Genomic DNA, 19,045 nt, shown 5'->3' on the forward strand with positions numbered 1-19,045 from the left:
ACATCTTGACAACAATCTTCATATCCATTAATGTGGAATAGCTCTCCATTTTTTTTTTTTTAGTAAATTCTTTTACTTCATCAGTTTTGAGGTTTTTCTTATATACATCTTGTACATATCTTCTTATATTCATACTTAAGTATTTTACTCCCAGGGCAGGGGATGCTTTGTAAATTGTATTGTTTTTAATTTCAAAATTTTCTTGTTCAGGGATCCCTGGGTGGTGCAGTGGTTTGGCGCCTGCCTTTGGCCCAGGGCGCGATCCTGGAGACTCAGGATCGAATTCCACATCGGGCTCCCGTGCATGGAGCCTGCTTCTCCCTCTGCCTGTGTCTCTGCCTCTCTCTCTGTGACTATCATAAATAAATAAAAATTTAAAAAAAATTTTTTTTAATTTTCTTGTTCATTGCTATTATGTAGGACAGTGATTAGCTTTGGTATATTAACCTTGCATCCTTTGACCTTGCTATAATTGTTAGTTTCTATTTTTTGTCCATTCTGTTCGATTTTCTACATTGATAATCATGTTACCAGTGAAAAACGACAGCTTTATTTCTTCCTTCTCAACCTGTATACCTTTTGTTTCCTTTTGTCTTAACTGCATTAGTTAGAATTTCCTGCACAATGTTGATAAGGAGTGGTAAGCAGGGACATCTAAGCCTAAATATGCATTTAGGTTCCTTCAGGTCTTTTCATGGCTTGATAGCTTATTTCTTTTTAGCACTGATACTAATACAGAAGCTTCCAGTTTCTCACCATTATGTCAGCTGTAAGATTTTTTGTAGCATTTTAAAGCTAAGGATGATCCCCTCTATTCCTAGTATACTGAGAGCTTTTATCATGAATGGGAGTTGGATTCTATCAATGCTTTTTCTGCATCTATCAATATGATCATGTGATTTTTCTTTTTTAGTCTGTTGATGTGATAAACTTTCAAATGTTGAACCAGCTTTGCATACTAGGGACAAATCCTACTTGGCTGTAGTGTGTGTTTTAAGATTTATTTTTTTTTAAATTCAAGTAATCTCTACACCCAATTTGGAGCTACAATTCACAACCTCCAGATTAAAGGTTGCATGCTCTGCTGACTAAACCAACCAGGTGCCCCTAATTTGGATTCATTTTGCTAATATCTTGTGGAAGATCATTCCTGCTGTGTTCATGAGATATTGATCTGTAGTTTTGTTTTCTTGTATTTGTCTGGTTTAGGTATTAGGGGAATACTGGCCTCACAGAATGAGTTAGGAAGTATTTCCTCTGCTTCTATCTGTAGTCATTTATCTTTTTTGGTTTCTTTTTTCTTTTTTCCTTAGTTAGCCTGGCTAAAGGCTTTATCCTTTGAAAGATAATTTTGCAAAATACAGAATCCCAGCTTCTTTTCTCTCAACATTTAAAATAATTTACTCCATCTCTTCTTGCTTATATGGTTTCTAAAGAGAAGATGAATGTAATTCTTATCTTTGTTCCTTTATAGGTAAGGTATTTTCTTCCTCTAGCTTCTTTCAGGTTTTCTTTATCTCTGATTTTCTGTAGTTTGAAAATGGTAAATACTAAGGTGGGTTTTTGTTGTTGTTTTTGCATTTATTTTGCTTAGTGTTTTCTGAGCTTCCTGAATCTGTAATTTGGTGTGAACATTAACTTGGGGAAACTCTTAGTCATTATTGTTTCACATATTTCTTCTATTCCTTTTTTTCTTCTTCTGGCACTCCCATTTAAGTGTATGTCACACATTTTATAGTGGTATACTTGGATGTTGTTTTTTTCAGTCCTACTTTCCTCTGCTTTTTGGTTGAGAATTCTACTTTTTACAATTAAGATATAATTGACACATAATATTGTGTAAGTTTGTATATTACATGTTGACTTGATACATTTATATACCATCTTTACCACAACAGCATTAGAGTTAACATCTCTATCACATATTAGCATTTATTTTAATATTCTATCAGTATGCCCCCTAGCACAGAAATTTTTTTCTCAGCCATGTCCAATCTAGTATCAGTGGGTTTTTTTTTTTTTTTTTTGATCTCTACTATTTGATTCTTAGGATTCCTATTTGTTTACACTGTCAATCTGTGTATGCTGTCTAGGGGAGGGAAAGGGCTCCACAGTCCTGTAATTCTTTCAATGAGTTTATGTCTCTGAACTGTGAACTTCACAAGTGGTTTTCAATATTTTTCTTTCTTCCTTAGGTGAGACAGGTTGTCTAGAGTGGCATGGAGTAGGGTATTTTCCTTCTCCCAAGTCAGTTGGGCTCTGATGATACTTCAGTAGGTCAGGCTCTGGTTAACTAGACTACCCTGAAGGCAAGCCTTGTTAAGTACAGAGTGCTCTGGCATATTTAAAAATGATTCCTTTCCCCCCTTCTCCTCTCCAAAGCATGATTTGGTCAAGTTCCTAGAGGTAAATCTCACAGTATAGTAGGGACTCTGTGACAACTGGGTTCCCTAGGCATTTTTAACTCTAACTTCTCCGCACTGAGCACCCTGCAATTCATAAGTTACAGTTCAGGTTCTCCCCCCACAGAACTGGTTCCTGCAGAGGTCTCACTGAGCCTTTGCTCTTGGGAAGCCATGATAACCTGTATTTGTCTCTCTACTCTAGGAGGCAGGGGTTTGTCCTGTGTTCTCTCCTTTCTCACATACCCAAAAAGTTTTTGATTTTTCAGTTGTGTTTATCTGTTATTAGGCTGGCATGGTGACTTCCAAGCTTCTTACATGTGGACGGGAGGGAAACCAGAAATCTCAATAATTTTTAAAATAAATTGATGAAGAAAAGGAAGAAGGCTGAACTCTTCTGAGGTTCCAATAATTTCTAAGTATAACTCAATTAAAACAGCAGCTTTGCTAAAGTTACATTTATAGTGGGCATTACATTTTATATAATTTAAAAATTACTTGGTATAGCAAAATTTAAAGCTGAATTGATTTTAGAATCTGTATATTCCTTCATTGAGCTACCAGCAAAAAATGAATAGTGCAGTTATCTCTCCCTTTTAGACCCCAATTTATTTCTGGATACTTTTTAAACTCCAGGTCAATTTGTTCAGAGACAATTCATCTAATAATTAATCCCTCATATACAAGTTGCTTAAAGTTCAGTTTCCTTTGTTTATGTATGTGTTATCTAATTAGCTTGGGGAGAATTTAAGAATTTTTTCATCAACTTACACAAGGGACCTCCCCATTTATTTTTTATACACTTAATAAGTATTCAATAAATCATGGATTTTATCTATTTTTGAACACTTTTAAAACTTTGATTCTAATCTTTAAAGGTCCTTTCTTTAGAGTTTTATGTTTCTAACAATATTTATCAATATATTCAAGACAATAATGTGAAACAAGGTTTGAGAGTATCACTAATATCATTGTGCTTCATTCATAATACAATGATATCTTATGGATTGGATGTTCTAAATAAAAATAAATCCCATAGGATTATTTGATTTGATAATAACCATCATCATGTCAGTCTACCCATTGTCTTGCCTATATTCACATTTTTTTAAACATGGTTTTCATTTTAGGTCAAGAATTCCAACTCTACTATTAGAATGTCATCCTAAAGTCATTTAGCATAAGATATCTCAGAGTTAGAGATAGCTAATTAGAGACTGTTGACTCTAATGCAAAGGAGTTTCTCATATTATACAAACTCTGAAGATGTCTATTACAAGACATTTACAAGTATTTGCAAATCTCTTTCCCCATTCTGCTTGCTACTCATTCTTCAAAACTCAAGTCAAATGCCATTTCCTCCATGAAACCTTCCCAACCTCTCCTGCAAAGTAGGGCACTTCTCCAGGCTATCACATACACATACCACCATTTTAACACATTACAATAATTTTTCTAACTTTTCTTTTCTATTAGATCATGTCCTGTAAGAGCTAGAAAAAAAAATGTTATGGATCTTTATGGTTCTAAGCATTTAGGACAGTCACTGATTTCATATATATATGTATAGTTGATATATATATATATATATAAAGTTGTTAAAAATAAATGTGTATCTAATAAACGAATAGATTTTGGTATCACAGAATAAAAACTCTTAAGTTAGGGCTTTTGTTAATATTTCTTTTTTTTTTATTTAAAAAAATTTTTTTTTAAATTTTTATTTATTTACGATAGTCACAGAGAGACAGAGAGAGAGAGAGGGGCAGAGACACAGGCAGATGGAGAAGCAGGCTCCATGCACCGGGAGCCCGACGTGGGATTCGATCCTGGGTCTCCAGGATCGCGCCCTGGGCCAAAGGCAGGTGCCAAACCGCTGCGCCACCCAGGGATCCCTGTTAATATTTCTCATACCATGACAACATTACTTAACAACTCAAGAAAATAGTGTGGAATCAGTGTTTAGTAATTAGGTTTCATGCAAGGTTTTAAACATTCCATTCTCATCCTTTTAACCTAAGCTGCAAAGAATATATATTTAAATACAATCTATGGGCAGCCCCGGTGGCACAGCGGTTTAGCGCCGCCTGCAGCCCAGGGCGTGATCTGGAGACCCTGGATCGAGTCTCATGTCAGGCTCTCTGCATGGAGCCTGCTTCTCCCTCTGCCTGTGTCTCTGCCTCTCTCTCTCTCTCTCTCTGCATCTCTATGAGTAAATAAATAAAATCTTTAAAAAAAATAAATACAATCTATGATGAATCAGCAGCATCTAGGATGATATGAAAGCTTTAATTTCACTTCCCTCTTTTGTATTCATCTTCCTTTATATTAAACTCCTTGGCTTCTACATGTAGATGGCTAAAACACTTATTTTTTTTTTAAGGTATTATTATTCCCTATGCTCATACAGAAGCTTTAGGAAATTAAACTCTTGTTTGGAGCAGTAAATCTTTAATAAAAAAATTAAAATATTATAAAAGTTGTGGCAAAGCAGGGAGAATAGGCTGGGTAAGATGTACTAGAGTACATCTGCCCAAGGATGGGGATGTCCTGGTTAAGGGGGGTAGAGCCTGGGCCTCAGGCTGGCAGCTTCACCATCCAGGGTCCTCAGGACTCACCACTCCCCTGCACTGGTGTCCCCCAGATTCACTGTGAGAACATGGCATCAATCGGTCCAGACATACTGGCCACTGACTTTACCTATTACCTGGTTCACAAAAGGATGCCATTCCAATAGGATCACAAGAGTGCCAAGAAAGCTGTGTTCATGGCCAAGACCAAAGAGGTCACTCTCAACCAGCTGTTGCTGATGGAGCTATAGACCATCAGCCCCCTGGTCTTAGGTGACATGAGCTGCCTGTGGTACTATGTAGAGCTGCCTAGAGTGGTATGGCAGGCTCCAGTGTTGACTAGCAGATCAGACAGGTGGAAGCAGTGCTGCAGGCCCAGCGGGCCTAGAGTCTTTCCCACCCCATTTCCAAATAAAGTGGGTCCAAGAGGAATAAAAAGAATATAAAAGCTGTGGCACTTAGTAGACAGATGGCAATAATTAAAGGAGCTGCTGAGGAGGTACTACTTTCCCAATAATCTCAACCAATTAGGAAAAGGTACTTTCAGAAGTCCTATGCATTTGCTGTAAGAACAGATCACCTACAACTATCTCTTCTGGTGAAACAAACCACTAAGTGTACCCCTTTCTTTTGCTTGGCCACAGTTTTTAAGGAAAATACAAAGTTCCAGGTCTCTGATACAAATTATTAGAGAATTTCTATTCCTAGAGACTTAGTGAATGTGTTGGTGTGAGAAGTGAAGGATATTCAAGGAAATAAAACTTTGCTTATTTTGTGTTTTGCCTATTGACAAATATAGGAAGATTTCAGAAGTGAGGCTCTCATGCTTTCTCAGAGAAGATGAGAGAATATAAGAGTCATTATGTCTCCATGACAGTCTCTAGGGACAGTCTTCTTGTGCTATCCATACAGGTACAAGATGTGTGTGTGTGTATATATATATATATATATATATATATATACAGGTACAAGATGTGTGTGTGTGTGTGTGTATATATATATATATATACATATATATATATATATATATATATATATATAGTGCTACAATAAATCTATGTCCAGGCAAGTATGTAACTCTCTAAAATTTACTCTTAAAACAAACAAATGACACTTTGGGTGATTTGCTGTCTTTATTTCTGCCACCGTTATAAACCAGGGAGTGGTAAACTTTTTCCATAAAGGGCCAAATAGTAAATATTTGAGGCTTTGCAAGCCACATGGGGTCTCTTTTCTTAGTTCATGGGCTATACAAAAACAGGATTGCAGGGTCAGGTTTTACTCAGAGGCTGATCCCCTGTATAGACACCTTTAGGATTATTAAATGCCAATCATGCTTTTGAGGACAGAGTCAGAATGGGGCAGCAGGAAGGAGAGTATAAAGAACAGCTGGAGATTATCAGCAGTATTCAAGCTCATGAATAGCCATTTTTAATACTCTAATAGGTACTAACATTACTATGAAAAAGAATCTGAGGATGCCATTTTCTATTAACCCTGTAGAATTTTTTTTTTAAACCAGAAGGCAGTTTTTAAAAAGTTAGTTCTTATTATAAAGTACTTATAATTTCTAAACCTAGCATAGAAAGGAAAAAGTGCTAGATTATTTCAGCTCCAACTTCTCTTCCAATTAAGATACTATCACTTAAAATTTTTTGAAGTTTTTGAATAGAGAACTTGAAAATTTCTGGTGGCTATGAGTTACACATGAGTTGCATGCTGTAAGGATCATTTTCAGTACCCAGACACTAAATCCTGAAGTCTCTAAGAAACAGCCTGAACTTAAATGAAAGATGAATTTCAAAGAAGTTGCAATTCATTATTTTAAAAAAAAGGAAGCTTCCTTCCTTTTGAGTCATCTCTAAATATAGAAAAATACTGTAACTTAAAACCAAGTCCGACCACAATCAATGTAGGTTCACTTAAAGCCATGGATCTTGGTATCTCACATCCAACATGAGGCAAACACTGGAAACCATTTAAACCAGTTCAACAAATGTGGCAAAGGACACTGAACTTCCTAAGAAAAACATCTCGAATTCACTTTCTAAATTAAGAAAAAATGTGAATGTATAAGCTGATATCCGCTTTCCTCTCAGGAGTGTGAATTTTAAAAAGTCTAATAAAAATTAAAATGCATTTGTTATTACATATACATATGTAAGTTTAAATAATATAACAAAAAACATAATTTCAGATAGAATAAAAAGCAGGGTGATTAAGAAAGATCATGGCCATAGGGACAGTGTCCCACAAGCTGAGATAACGAACAACATAATATTCTAAAGCCCATGACAGAATATGTACATTCTTGTATTCTGATAATCAAAATCCTCAAAAAGAATCTAAATGAATTAGAGAGAAACAAACCTAATTCACTCATTTTAGTATTTCCATTTGTTTTGTATGCCGAATCTGCAAGAGAGATAGCAAGAAAATGATTAGAGCTTAAAAGGAAATGCATTCATATGGTTTTTTTACCACAGGTTCTTCATCAAAACCTTAACAGATCTTTATCATTATAATACTTAAAAGAACAGTTATCCATCCATTAAAAAAAAAAAACCATTTTAATTCTTTCTTGAAGGAAAGGATTGAGTAGAAATCTAATGTAAAGATAAATAAGGTTCTTTTTCAGTTCCATGATAAAGCACCCTTATGGGCTAATAAACCTGAAAATGAAGCAGAAGTAGATTGCTTGGAATAATTTTACTAGTTTTCATTCATAGTCACAAAATCAACTTAAGAGCAACAATTTTTAGAAGTTGTAGTCAAAAAGAAATGTAAATGATTTTGATCAATTTTATAGCCCTGAGCTATAAAGCCTCAGTCTTGATTTTTTTTAGTAGCATTATGCTGGGAAGAGTAAAAAGTCCCTGATCCTAGTTTTTTTTTTTTTTTAATTTTATTTATTTATGATAGTCACACGCAGAGAGAGAGAGAGAGAGAGGCAGAGACACAGGCAGAGGGAGAAGCAGGCTCCATGCACCGGGAGCCCGACGTGGGATTCGATCCCAGGTATGCAGGATCGCGCCCTGGGCCAAAGGCAGGCGCCAAACCGCTGCGCCACCCAGGGATCCCACCTGATCCTAGTTTAAAATCATCATGCTAACAAAAGGAATCATAGCAACATATAAGAACAACCTCTTGAAAAGAATGAAGAAGCCCTTTATACACGTATATGGAAAGATATATTAGTATGTTAAGTAAAAATAGAAACTGACAACAGGAAGGTGCAGAAAAGAGTGTTTATTGGGCTAACGTTTGTGTTAAAAAGAAAGGTAAATATCATTTATACATGAATTTCCTTGTATCGCCATAGAATAGCTCTAAAAAAATACCTAAGAAATTGGAAACATTGATTGCCTCTGATGAGGACCCTGAGTGGGTAAAGGATAAAGGGGCCAGGGAGACTTTCACTGCATATTTATAACTTAAAAATTTTGAACCATATGAGTACATGTACTAACCTATTTAGAAATAGAATATATTTATGAAACAATTAAACCAATAGACAAAACAATCTCTTACCAGATCTTGGACTTCTTAGAGGGGGTCTACACAGGCTGATTACAGGATCTTCACTCACCAATATAAGAAAAGAAAACATTTTTAAAAATATGAAATGTCAAACATACTAAATTATACAATCATCTATTTATCCAACAAAGATTTTTTCTGAGCCTTTCATTATGTTAAGTATGGGAATATAACAGTGCCACAAAAAAATTTATGAACATGGTGGAAAAATATGCAGTTTTCTCTAACAGACAATATTTATATAAAAAGAAAAGAATACCAAATAAAACTTTTCTGAATTTCCCAATTAAGAACCAAAATTTGCACTGTAGCACCAACTCAATTATTTATTCCATTTGGGGCTTACTCTCACTACAGATTATTCCTGGCATATTTTAATTTGGGGGGTAATTTCCTGAGAGTTAATATAATCCCTCCAACTATTTAATCTTGTATGTACTCAAGAAATGCAAACTCTGATTTTAAATAAAATGTTAACATTAGCCAAGATTTATTTTAGACTGTCTATGGTTAGGGTTAATGGGGAAGCCAATACCATTATATAAAATGTTAACCTAGTAAACCAAGGTGTGTTTTCTCAAAGAGCTTCAAACAACATAAAGTCCAATATATATTTAAATTTGGATTATGTTTATTTGTCTCTATAAAAAAACATTCTGTTTGCCTCTGTATAACTGTGAAAACCATTCTGAACTGGCTATCACTGGTCCCCTCCATTACATAAGCAGCCTTATGTTTGTTTTTATAAAACTGACTTAGCCCCATGTCCCCTTTAAAGTATCTAGGTGAGAAAGTTTGAAGGGCCAGCCACTCATTTATTCAAAAAATACTTACTGAGCATGTTTCTATGCATCTTAAAAGAGATGTAGAAAAGCAATTAAATTGATTTTATGTAGCTCAAAAAAAGCAGATCAACAAGAGAAAGTTATAGCAAAGTAGATTTTAGTTCATTAAATAATTTTTAAAAATTTTATTTAAATTCAATTTGCCAACATATAACACCCAGTGCTCATCTCATCATGTGCCCTCCTTAATGCCTGGAGCAAATAAATTATTGTTGTTATCTCCAAAATAGAACAGATAGCGAGGGAATGATTTCCATTTCACTGAAAATGTCAGGCACTATAATGAATGGATAACAAAAGGACACCCTGCACTGACGGAAACTTTGAGTAGATGACTTCCCTAAATCTTTCAGCTCTAAGATTTTACAAAATATCTTAGTTGCTAGTGTTTCATGCATCAGGTATTTAGAACTTATAGAAATAGCTTTAAAAATAAATCTTGTACATGTTCATAATTCCATCATTTCAACTGTCCTTGTTTCCTCTTCTGTATTCCCACCCTTTTTCAGGTTCAGTTAAAACCTAAAGCTCGGGATCCCTGGGTGGCGCAGCGGTTTGGCGCCTGCCTTTGGCCCAGGGCGCGATCCTGGAGACCCGGGATCGAATCCCACGTCGGGCTCCCGGTGCATGAAGCCTGCTTCTCCCTCTGCCTGTGTCTCTGCCTCTCTCTCTCTCTCTCTCTCTCTCTGTGTGTGACTATCATAAATAAATAAAAAAAAAAAAAAAAAAAAACCTAAAGCTCAACTTAATCTATACACACCAATTACAATTTCAGTTCCATCTTTTAAGAAGCATTTTCTATATGCACCATGATGTACATAGCCTTATATTAGATACTTGAAGGAGACAGAGTACCAAACAGAGGTATTAAAGAATAAAATAGCAAGCACCCTTATTTTGTAGCAATCTTCGTCCCTTGTCTGCTTTTGCTCACCACTGCAACCCCAGCATCTAGCATGGGGACTGGCATAAAGTAGGTGCTCGATAAATATCTGGAGAATGAATGAATGCTCCAAAGAATCAAATGTTCAGCAGCCAAAGAGTCAAATGTTTGTGACAAAATAGCAGGCATTCAAAAATATTTATCTATGATTTACTTACATAGATACCACATCTGTTAGAACAAAAATATTTAACTTAAGTGAATGAAATTCTCCTAATGTAATTTCATATTGTAAAATTAGCTTCATGATTTCCAGAAAGGAATGAATCTGATCACAGAACAGTTATGTAAATATACATGGACTGAACTGAATGAACAACCCAAAGGCTATTTTAATGTGAAAATATTTCAATTTTGGAACTTTGAACAAGAGTTCAAACTATATCCCTCCTTCTAAACTAATACAATCAACATTTACCATGACTTATAAAAACAGGATGACAAATGATGTAGTTGTCTTTACTAGGTTGTTTTACAAGGTGGCCCCTTGGTTTAAGTCTTTATTCTTTTTTAAGATTCATTTATTTATTTTAGAGAGAGAGAGAGAGCACGCACATACATACAAGTGAGGGAAGGGGCAGAGAGAGAGAATCTTCAAGCAGACTCCCTGATGAGGAGGGAGCCCTACTCAGGGCTTGATCTCATTACCCAAGAGTCATCCAAGTTGAAACCAGGAGTGGGATGGTTAACCAACTGATCTACCTACACGTCCTGCTCTAGGGTGTTATTCTTTTTTTTTTTTTTTTGTATATTTTTTTATTGGAGTTCAATTTGCCAACATATAGCATAACACCCAGTGCTCATCCTGTCAAACGCCCCCCTCAGTGCCCAGTCACCCAGTCACCCCAACCCCCCACCTACTTCCCCTTCCACTACCCCTTGTTTGTTTCCCAGAGTTAGGAGTCTCTCATGTTCTGTCACCCTCTCTGATATTTCCCACTCACTTTATCTCCTTAAGGAGTTATTCTTAAGAGCATCTTTGGACAAATTTCTCTCAGACCAATCAATGATCCTCTATATAATTAGAGCAGTACTTTGAACACCAAAGTTAAACTGAAAGTCTATGATTCTGTAAAGAGGAAGGGCCTATACTTAAACTTGTACTTAAAGCAGTCCTCCATCAAAGACTGACTCCTGGGTGCCTGGGTGGCTTGGTTGGTTGAACATCTGACTCTTGATTTTAGCTTGGGTCATGATCCTGGGATTGAACCCTTCGTCGGGCTCCCCACTCAGCAGGGAGTCTGCTTGTCCATCTCCCTTTGCCCCTCCCCCTGCTCTCTCTATAAATAAAGAAATAAAATCTTTTAAAAATGCCCCATTATCATAATTCCTCTGCTAGACAGACATTACAAGCATTTATTCAATAATTTCTTTAACTCTTTCTCCTTTATGGCATGAGATGGGAGCATGCCAAGTACTAGATACAACATATTTTAAAACATTGAGTTCTTGGTATCCCAAATCTCTCAAAGACGCACCTATCCTTATTTCTAGTTCACAGGGAACTACTGATATATTCCAGATAATTTATGCATGGTTTTCATCAATCTACATAGGGTAACGTTTTGTCTTTTCCATTTCCAATTATAACATAAGCTTCGTGAGAAAAAGAAATGCTTTAATCAAAATTTGATTAACTTCACATTTCTTGTAATGTCCCATGAGGAGGGGAAAAAAACCCTCATACCTGTATGTTTTCCTGTGTACAGTGATTTTGCATACACTGTATCATTTCTGCAGTGGCATTGTGGGTTAGGCAGGAGAAATCATATAAAGGCCTGAGGCTCAAGGTAGCTGGGTAACTCAACCAAAGTTCAGTGCTCTTTGCACAATATTATGTCCCTGTGTACCTCATTAGCAATTCTTAAATGTGAACCTCAAAAGAATGCTGAAGATATATATCATACTTTTATAACAGTCTACAGGCTGGTCCTCAACAATCTTTATGTCAACTTACTTAGCACCATAATTTTTATATATGTTTACTCTATATTTTAAAGAAGAAAAGTTTGCTTATCTAGGTATAAGAGATATGCAATTAAATCTACTATAAATAAAAATCTCAAGAATATGGTTTTTCTAAATGGCTGGAAATATCTAATTTCAGTATTTATTACTCAAAGCACTTTTCTAAGAGAGTTTATAATCTTAACACAGTAACACAGACATTAAATATAAAGGGTGTATTTATTTGGAATTAAACTTGAATCTTATAAATTGAGAACAGAATAGGTCAAATTATAAAGCATAATCTTATTTTTAAAGATTTGAGAGAGAAAGAGAGAGCACATGCACAGGAAGATAAGAGAGATTCTCAAGCAGATGCCACACTGAGTGGAGAACCCAATGCAGGGGTCGGTCCTAGGACCCTGAGATCATGACCTGAACAGTCTGATGCTAAACTGACTGAACTACCCAGGTGCCCCAAAGCATAATCTTATCAGAAGCAATGGATAAGGAAAGAAGTCAAGATATGAGTTTAAAAAAAAAAAAAAGTTAGCAATAGTCAGTTTCATAGCTACCATTATTTATGGTTGTGGGACTTCCCTAGCAAAAAAAAAAAAAAAAAAAAAAAGCAATTTGAAAATAAAGGAATGGATGCCTTGGTGGCTCAGTGGCTGGTTGAGCATCTGGGTGTGGTCCCAGTCTCAGGATCAAGTCCCACACTGGGCTCCTTGCGAGGAGTCTGCTTCTCCCTCTGCCTGTATCTCTGCCTCTTTCTCTGGATCTCTCATGAATAAATAAATGAAATCATAAATAAATGAATTAATGGAACTGAAAACCAAAGAATAAGGATAATAAGCATTAATAACTGAACTAAATCCTTTCCCCTACTTTTCAAAATAGTTTAAACAATTTTAAAATGCAAGTAACTATCAATGTAGCCTACTTCTGTTACACTGATACTTAGATATGAATATTTTTACACTTTAACATCTCTGAAATTGGGATGCATCATACCATCTATGGCATATTACAGTTTAATTGGCAGCATTTCTTCCTTCTAGGTGTTATGTAAAACAATAATGGTGGATCTTACAACTGATGACATTTCAGATCTCATGAAACATTGACCATATCATCTCATGATTTGACTTTCCAGGTTACTTAATCCATTTTATCTTATTTTTAAGTAGGCACCATGACCCTGAGATCAAGAGTCTCATGCTGAGCCAGCCAGGCACCCCCCACTTAATCCATTTTAAATAGAAGGTAATGTGGCATGTTCACGCACACCACACTAATGAACTTCACTGAGTAGCTAATTATTATACAGGATAATGACAATGAGGTACTTGGGGAAAATGAAAAGGCTTTGGAGAAGACAAACCTGGGTCTGAATTTTGGTTCCATCACATATAATGTAATGGTAAGGAAGAGTCTTAGCTTCTCTGAGCTCCAGGTTTCTCACCTATAAAATGGGTACATCTATCCTGCAGAGTTATGTGAATGAATTACCTTATACAAAGTGGCTGGTAATTCATAGCTATCAAGTATTCACCCCATCTTTTCTTGACATATGCCTGTATGGCTTAATTCAATAAACAATCTATAGAAAAGATTCACTGGAAATCTGGGTAAGTTATGATTTGGGACCCTTGATGAATCAGGCTATAATGTGTACATAAAAAAGAGCAGCTGGGACACCTGCGTGGCTCAGTGGTTGAGCATCTGCCTTCCGCCCAGGGTGTGATCCCAGAGTCCGGGGATCCAGTCCCGCATCTGGCTCCCCGCCAGGAGCCTGCCTCTCCCTCTGCCTGTGTCTCTGCCTCTCTCTCTATATCTCTCATGAATAAATAAATTAAGATCTTAAAAAAAAAAAAAAAGCTGGCAGATAAGGCAAACAACAAAATCGCTTTTCTTACCTGTAGTTTCTTGTATTCTCTGGATAGTTTTCTTCGGGACTGCTTGGCTTAAAATAGTTTGTGTAGATGGTTCATCCTCTAAAGAACAGACATTACATATGTCAAAATTCAAAAGACTGACATTTGGGTCCAGATTATGCACCCTAACAGCAATATATAAACAGAAAGGCAAGTAATTCTTTAGAAATGTGTAATTAGGTCCACCAAAACTACTACTCTTAAAAATATAAAAATAAACTATTCACCTTTGATGCTTTATAATAAAACCATATTAATTTAGAAATTTAAAAGACGGTCCAGAGTTTCAGAAATGTCGAAGAAAGCAGAAGTGTGCAAAATGTTTAAGATCCTTATAGAGTTATTAAAACAGAAGTAAATCCTTTATGTATTAAAAAAGTCAGCTTCTATAACTGCACGAGGCTCTGTGCCAGAGTCAATACAATGTAACCTATTTGTTGCCTATCGTGGGCAAAGCGCTCTTCAGATACTGAAGGAGATGGAATCAACCTTAAATAGGATGGGATCTTTGTCCTCAGTAAATTTCTAATCCCAAAAGAGAGATAGAACATACACATAGGCTAAAATGTCTGGAGTAAGCTCCACCCCATATTAACTTAACATTTTCTTTAAAATAAAGTTTTCAAAATCAAGGCATCTTCAGATGTGTCAGTGCTGCATGGGTCAGCAGAGACGAGCGTTGCCTACAGCTCTGCTGTGAGCTGAAGATGCACTTCCTTCTTCCTATCGATCTATCCATGGTCTACCACCAAGGATGCAATCACTTTGTGATTCAAACCCCCCCCCCCGGATTTTTACCTCATTGGTGCCTTACATGGGCCTCCCACGAAACTACACCCGTGATTCAGATAGGGGACAGGGAAGTGGGCGGGAGAGGAAGGCTCAAGGGAGTTGCTTCACCTGTGCCTCACCTAAATCTACACGCTCACTTTGCCAACATCCTTTCGGCCCATTTAGAGGAAAACTAACTCAGAATCTTCCTTGGTCAAGCTAAGTAACCAGTGAGGTTGCATCGAAGCCCTCCCCCCCCCCGCAAAAAAAAAAAAAACCAAACAAACACGTGGCGAATTTTTGCAGAGACCACCCTGCCTGAGAAAGAGCGATCAGCTCAAGCTCATCAGGCATCAGGGATCTTCAAGTTCAGGATAACTCGCCTTACCCCCACCTCGGTAGGAGTATTCGGGTGGGGTCTCAAGTCCATTCAAAAAACGGCGCGCTCCCTCCAAACGCCCACTCACCCAATTTCTCCCTCCTCCTCCCCCGACCTCGGCAGCGATGGAGAAAAGCCTGGGAGGCTACCCCAGAACCATCACTCTCAGCTGGGGACTCGTGGCCTCTGAGAGTTAGAGGAAATGGAAGTGGCTTTGGTAGCAACATCCGCAGAACGGAGGGAACCGACGTGAAAGCGAGCCTGAAGTGTTTCCCTGCCCCGCTGGCCCCCCCGAGCCGCCGTCACCCCCCTGCCCCCCGCGAAGGCCCGCAGAGAGAGGCGGCCCGGAGCCCCCTCCTCCCCCGCAGGCCGGTGCCCGGCGATGCGCGGAGCTCGCCGCTCCGGTCGCGCCCCCGAGCCGCTCCAGCCCTCCCGCCTGCGGTCGGTCGGGGAGCCCCCCGCGCCGCGAGCCCCGGGAGCCCCGGCGGGGATGCGCTGCCCGGCGAGGGGCTGCGCCGGGACGCACGCGCACACGCCCCCGCCCCCCCCCACGCGCCCGCGCCCGCGCCCGCGCGCTGCGCTCGCTCCCCGGCTCGCCGCGGAGACTGTTCCCTCCGGCGGCCTCGCTCACCTTCAGACGGATCAAAGTCCCGTAGCCCTCTCCTGGTCGTCACCGGAGACGGTGACTGCTGCTGCTGCTGCTGCTGCTGCTGCTCCTGCAGGCGGGTCGCCCTTCGCGTGTTCATCTCCTCGGCTCCCTGGAGTCGCGGCTGCCTCCGCTGCCGAGACCGAAGGTAGTAGGCGCTTCCTCGCACTTCCCCTTTCGCAGACTCAGGCCGGAACTCTTCTAGCGAGAGCCGTCTTCTCCCCGGGGACTTTTCTTTGGCCACCGGGGGCTCGAAGTCGCCGTACACTTCTGGCGGCTCTTCCGAGAACCTCACTTCCCGCCGGCCGTGGCGCGACGGCGAAGGAGTTCCGTACGCAGGCGCGTCACTGCCGCCGCCATTTTGAGGGGCGAGCCGGCGCCTTCCCTCCCGTATGGGGGCGCGGGGTGTGACGTACATCCGCCAGCCTTCCCTCCCCAGCTCCGCCCGCCGCCCGTCGCCCGCCATAGTTGTTGACGTAGCTTGAGGCGATCGCGAAGGTGGTTTGCGGAGCGGGGGGGCGCGTCCGTCGGTTCTCCTGGCGTTGGTGGCGACGGCTGTTGCGAGGGTGTGGTTGCGGCGGTCAGGGAGGCAGTTGAGAGGCGCCGGGGCCGCCGCCTGCGTCGTCGCTGCGGTGCTGCGAAGCCGCCTCTGGGCCCATGGCTCGTCCTGAGGGCTGTGGGAGAGAGAGGCAGTGCCGATGCCGGGTCAGCTGCTGCGGGTCACTCCCGCCTCCTGGCTGAAGGCACCAAAGAGGAGGAGAAGCGGGAGGACGACGTCGCTGTCCTTGGCCTGGGGGGAGGGGACAGCCGGCTGCGCCGATTGCCTCCCCGGCCCCAGCGGCTCGCGGCCGCCGCTGCCCACGCGGGAGGCGCGGGTGCTGCCCCCCGCCCCCCGAGCCCCCGGGAAGGCAGCCCGAGCGAGAGTCGGGTGCCCAGCTCGGAGTCCTCGCCGCCCCGGAGTCGCTCTGATTTGACCGCTGCCTTGGCCCTGCCTTTCCAAGTGTTTCTATAGGAGTCACCATGCGAAGACAACTTCTGCCAATGCTGTCTTTTCTTGGGGGGAGGCGCGTGGGGGGGGGGGTGGAAAGAAATTGTGGGATTTAATTCTTCTTGGAGAAACTGCTGCGACGATCGGTACACTGAGCGATGCCTGGCCTTTCTTTAACGATTTCTTTTATAAGGTGCCTGTTACTGTGGCTCACTCTTAAACATCATAAAAGCCTCATAATGTCGTCATTAAAGGATGTGAACCTTTGTAGTGCCGATGTGCAAAGTGCACGTTATGAACGTTATTAGCGCATGTAAAAACATTCACCGGTGCAGTTTTTTTGTTTTTTGTTGTTGTTGTTTTTTTTTTTTTTTTTTTTTTTTTTTTTGTGTGTGTGTGTGTGTGTGTGTGTAGAAGCTGGGCTACAAACTTGAGGAACTCCGGGTTTTGGGGGCATCTTTAAAAAGAAAGGACAAGCGGTTCTACCACGTGTTACTGAGCAGAGAAGATGATGTTCGTATTATTGTGAATAGTCAGTTCACTGCGTTACCCAGGATTCTTGTAAAGGCTCAGGAAGGAAACTTACGGGTTTGGCTTTCCCAAGAAACAAATGAGGAATCTTGAAATCAGGGGCACGATGACTTGAACACCTATATATTGCTTAGGGTTTTCCCCCTCTTTGGGTAATAAGAATGCATAATTCTAGCGCTGCCATTCCTGCCTCCCACACCTAGCAACGTTACAAATACCAGCCTTGATCACTTTAACTTTGAGGTAAAGCTAAACTCTTGTCAAACCAGATTTTCTGCTGTGGATGTTTTCTAGACTCTAAGGGTGGCCCCAAAGACGTGACGTTAGAGGCAGTGGATTCGTAGCCAATAGCGTAAGAGGCTTGCAGGTCATCAGTACCGGGAAGAGGCATGAGCTCTGGATGTTAGACAATTAGTTTGGGAATTTGAAAAATACAAAGGAATTAAGTGGATCACAAGACAAGACAGGTAAGAGTCCAATACCTATACCTATGTTGGCACAGAATAGGTGTTTGATAGATGTATACATTAAATTAATATGTACTCTTTACCCTTAGGGAATTTGCCATTTATTAGGGAAAGACCTATACAAAAAATTCAGATTAAATGGCTGGCATCAATTTATATACCTAGCTGTTGTGCCTAGGTCTAGAAATCCAGTGTTGGTGACACTGGATTTTTTTTTCTTTTCTTTTTTTTCGATTTTATTTATTCATAGAGACACAGAGAGAGAGAGGGAGGGAGGGAGGGAGGGGGAGGGAGGGAGGGAGGGAGGGAGGGAGGCAGAGACACAAGCGGAGGGAGAAGCAGGCTCCATGCAGGGAGCCCGACGTGGGACTCAATCCCGGGTCTCTGGGATCACGCCCTGGGCTGAAGGTGGCGCTAAACCAGTGAGCCACCTGGGCTGCCCCGACACTGGATTTCGAATGCAGCTATTTTTAAAGAAAACATCTTATTTTAAAATAACGTGATTTCTGTATTTGATTTTTTTGTTTAGAGTAAGCAGAAATCCAGTTACTTACTGGAAAAGCATCCATCAGTTCATTGTGCATAATCACATTTCTGATCAGACAGGGAAAGAACTTTATGTAGAAGGGCAACACTGTTATTTTTAATAAGTTAAAGATGATTAAAATACTCAAAGTAAACTAAAGGAATAGTAGCCACCTCCGTTTTTCCCCATTCTCACAAGCGATGGGAAAAATCTTTTAAAGACTGTGAAAGTGTACAAAGTACAAATGAAAGCGCCTAGCTGGAAATGTTATACCAAAATTAACTAAAGTTAAATTCAACGAAGTGAATGGGGTATAGTAAATAATTCTTCCACTTATTCTTTGTTGAATCTAAAATTACAGTCAATTAAACAGCTTCTAGGAGTGTTCCCATATCCTATGACTTTTGCGGAAAGAGAATGATTGAGAGATGAAGGCACCAGAAATCACCACTACCTGAAGAATCATTAACTGAATAAATATTTGAGCGTCTGCTGTGTACTAGATAGACCCTGTTCTACGTGCTGGGGATATGGCAGTGAAAGAATAGAGCAA

General features: G+C 39.9%; 2 protein-coding genes across 3 annotated transcripts in view; one reads left to right on the top strand and one right to left on the bottom strand.

Moving 5' to 3' along the window:
- Nucleotides 1-16,987, bottom strand: part of TOR1AIP1 (torsin 1A interacting protein 1) — a 43,080-nt gene extending 26,093 nt beyond the window's left edge. The window contains exons 1-4 of one of the 2 annotated variants that reach the window (XM_055319518.1): nucleotides 15,966-16,987; nucleotides 14,167-14,244; nucleotides 8,504-8,551; nucleotides 7,343-7,387 (exon numbers count right to left, since the gene is read on the bottom strand). In XM_055319518.1, the coding sequence (XP_055175493.1) occupies nucleotides 7,343-7,387; nucleotides 8,504-8,551; nucleotides 14,167-14,244; nucleotides 15,966-16,446 (652 nt within the window). In that variant the 5' untranslated portion in view covers nucleotides 16,447-16,987. Of the gene's footprint in view, nucleotides 1-7,342; nucleotides 7,388-8,503; nucleotides 8,552-14,166; nucleotides 14,245-15,422; nucleotides 15,596-15,965 lie in introns of those variants that run through there. The other variant, XM_055319519.1, reaches the window with a different exon arrangement.
- Nucleotides 16,063-19,045, top strand: part of LOC129506065 (torsin-1A-interacting protein 2-like) — a 41,607-nt gene continuing 38,624 nt past the window's right edge. Inside the window, exon 1 of the mRNA XM_055319522.1 lies at nucleotides 16,063-16,128. The gene's annotated coding sequence lies outside the window, so the exon portion shown is untranslated. The remainder of the gene's footprint in view (nucleotides 16,129-19,045) is intronic.

The sequence above is a fragment of the Nyctereutes procyonoides genome, unplaced genomic scaffold (assembly GCF_905146905.1).
Source record: "Nyctereutes procyonoides isolate TBG_1078 unplaced genomic scaffold, NYPRO_anot_genome, whole genome shotgun sequence".
Taxonomy (NCBI): Eukaryota; Metazoa; Chordata; class Mammalia; order Carnivora; family Canidae; genus Nyctereutes; species Nyctereutes procyonoides.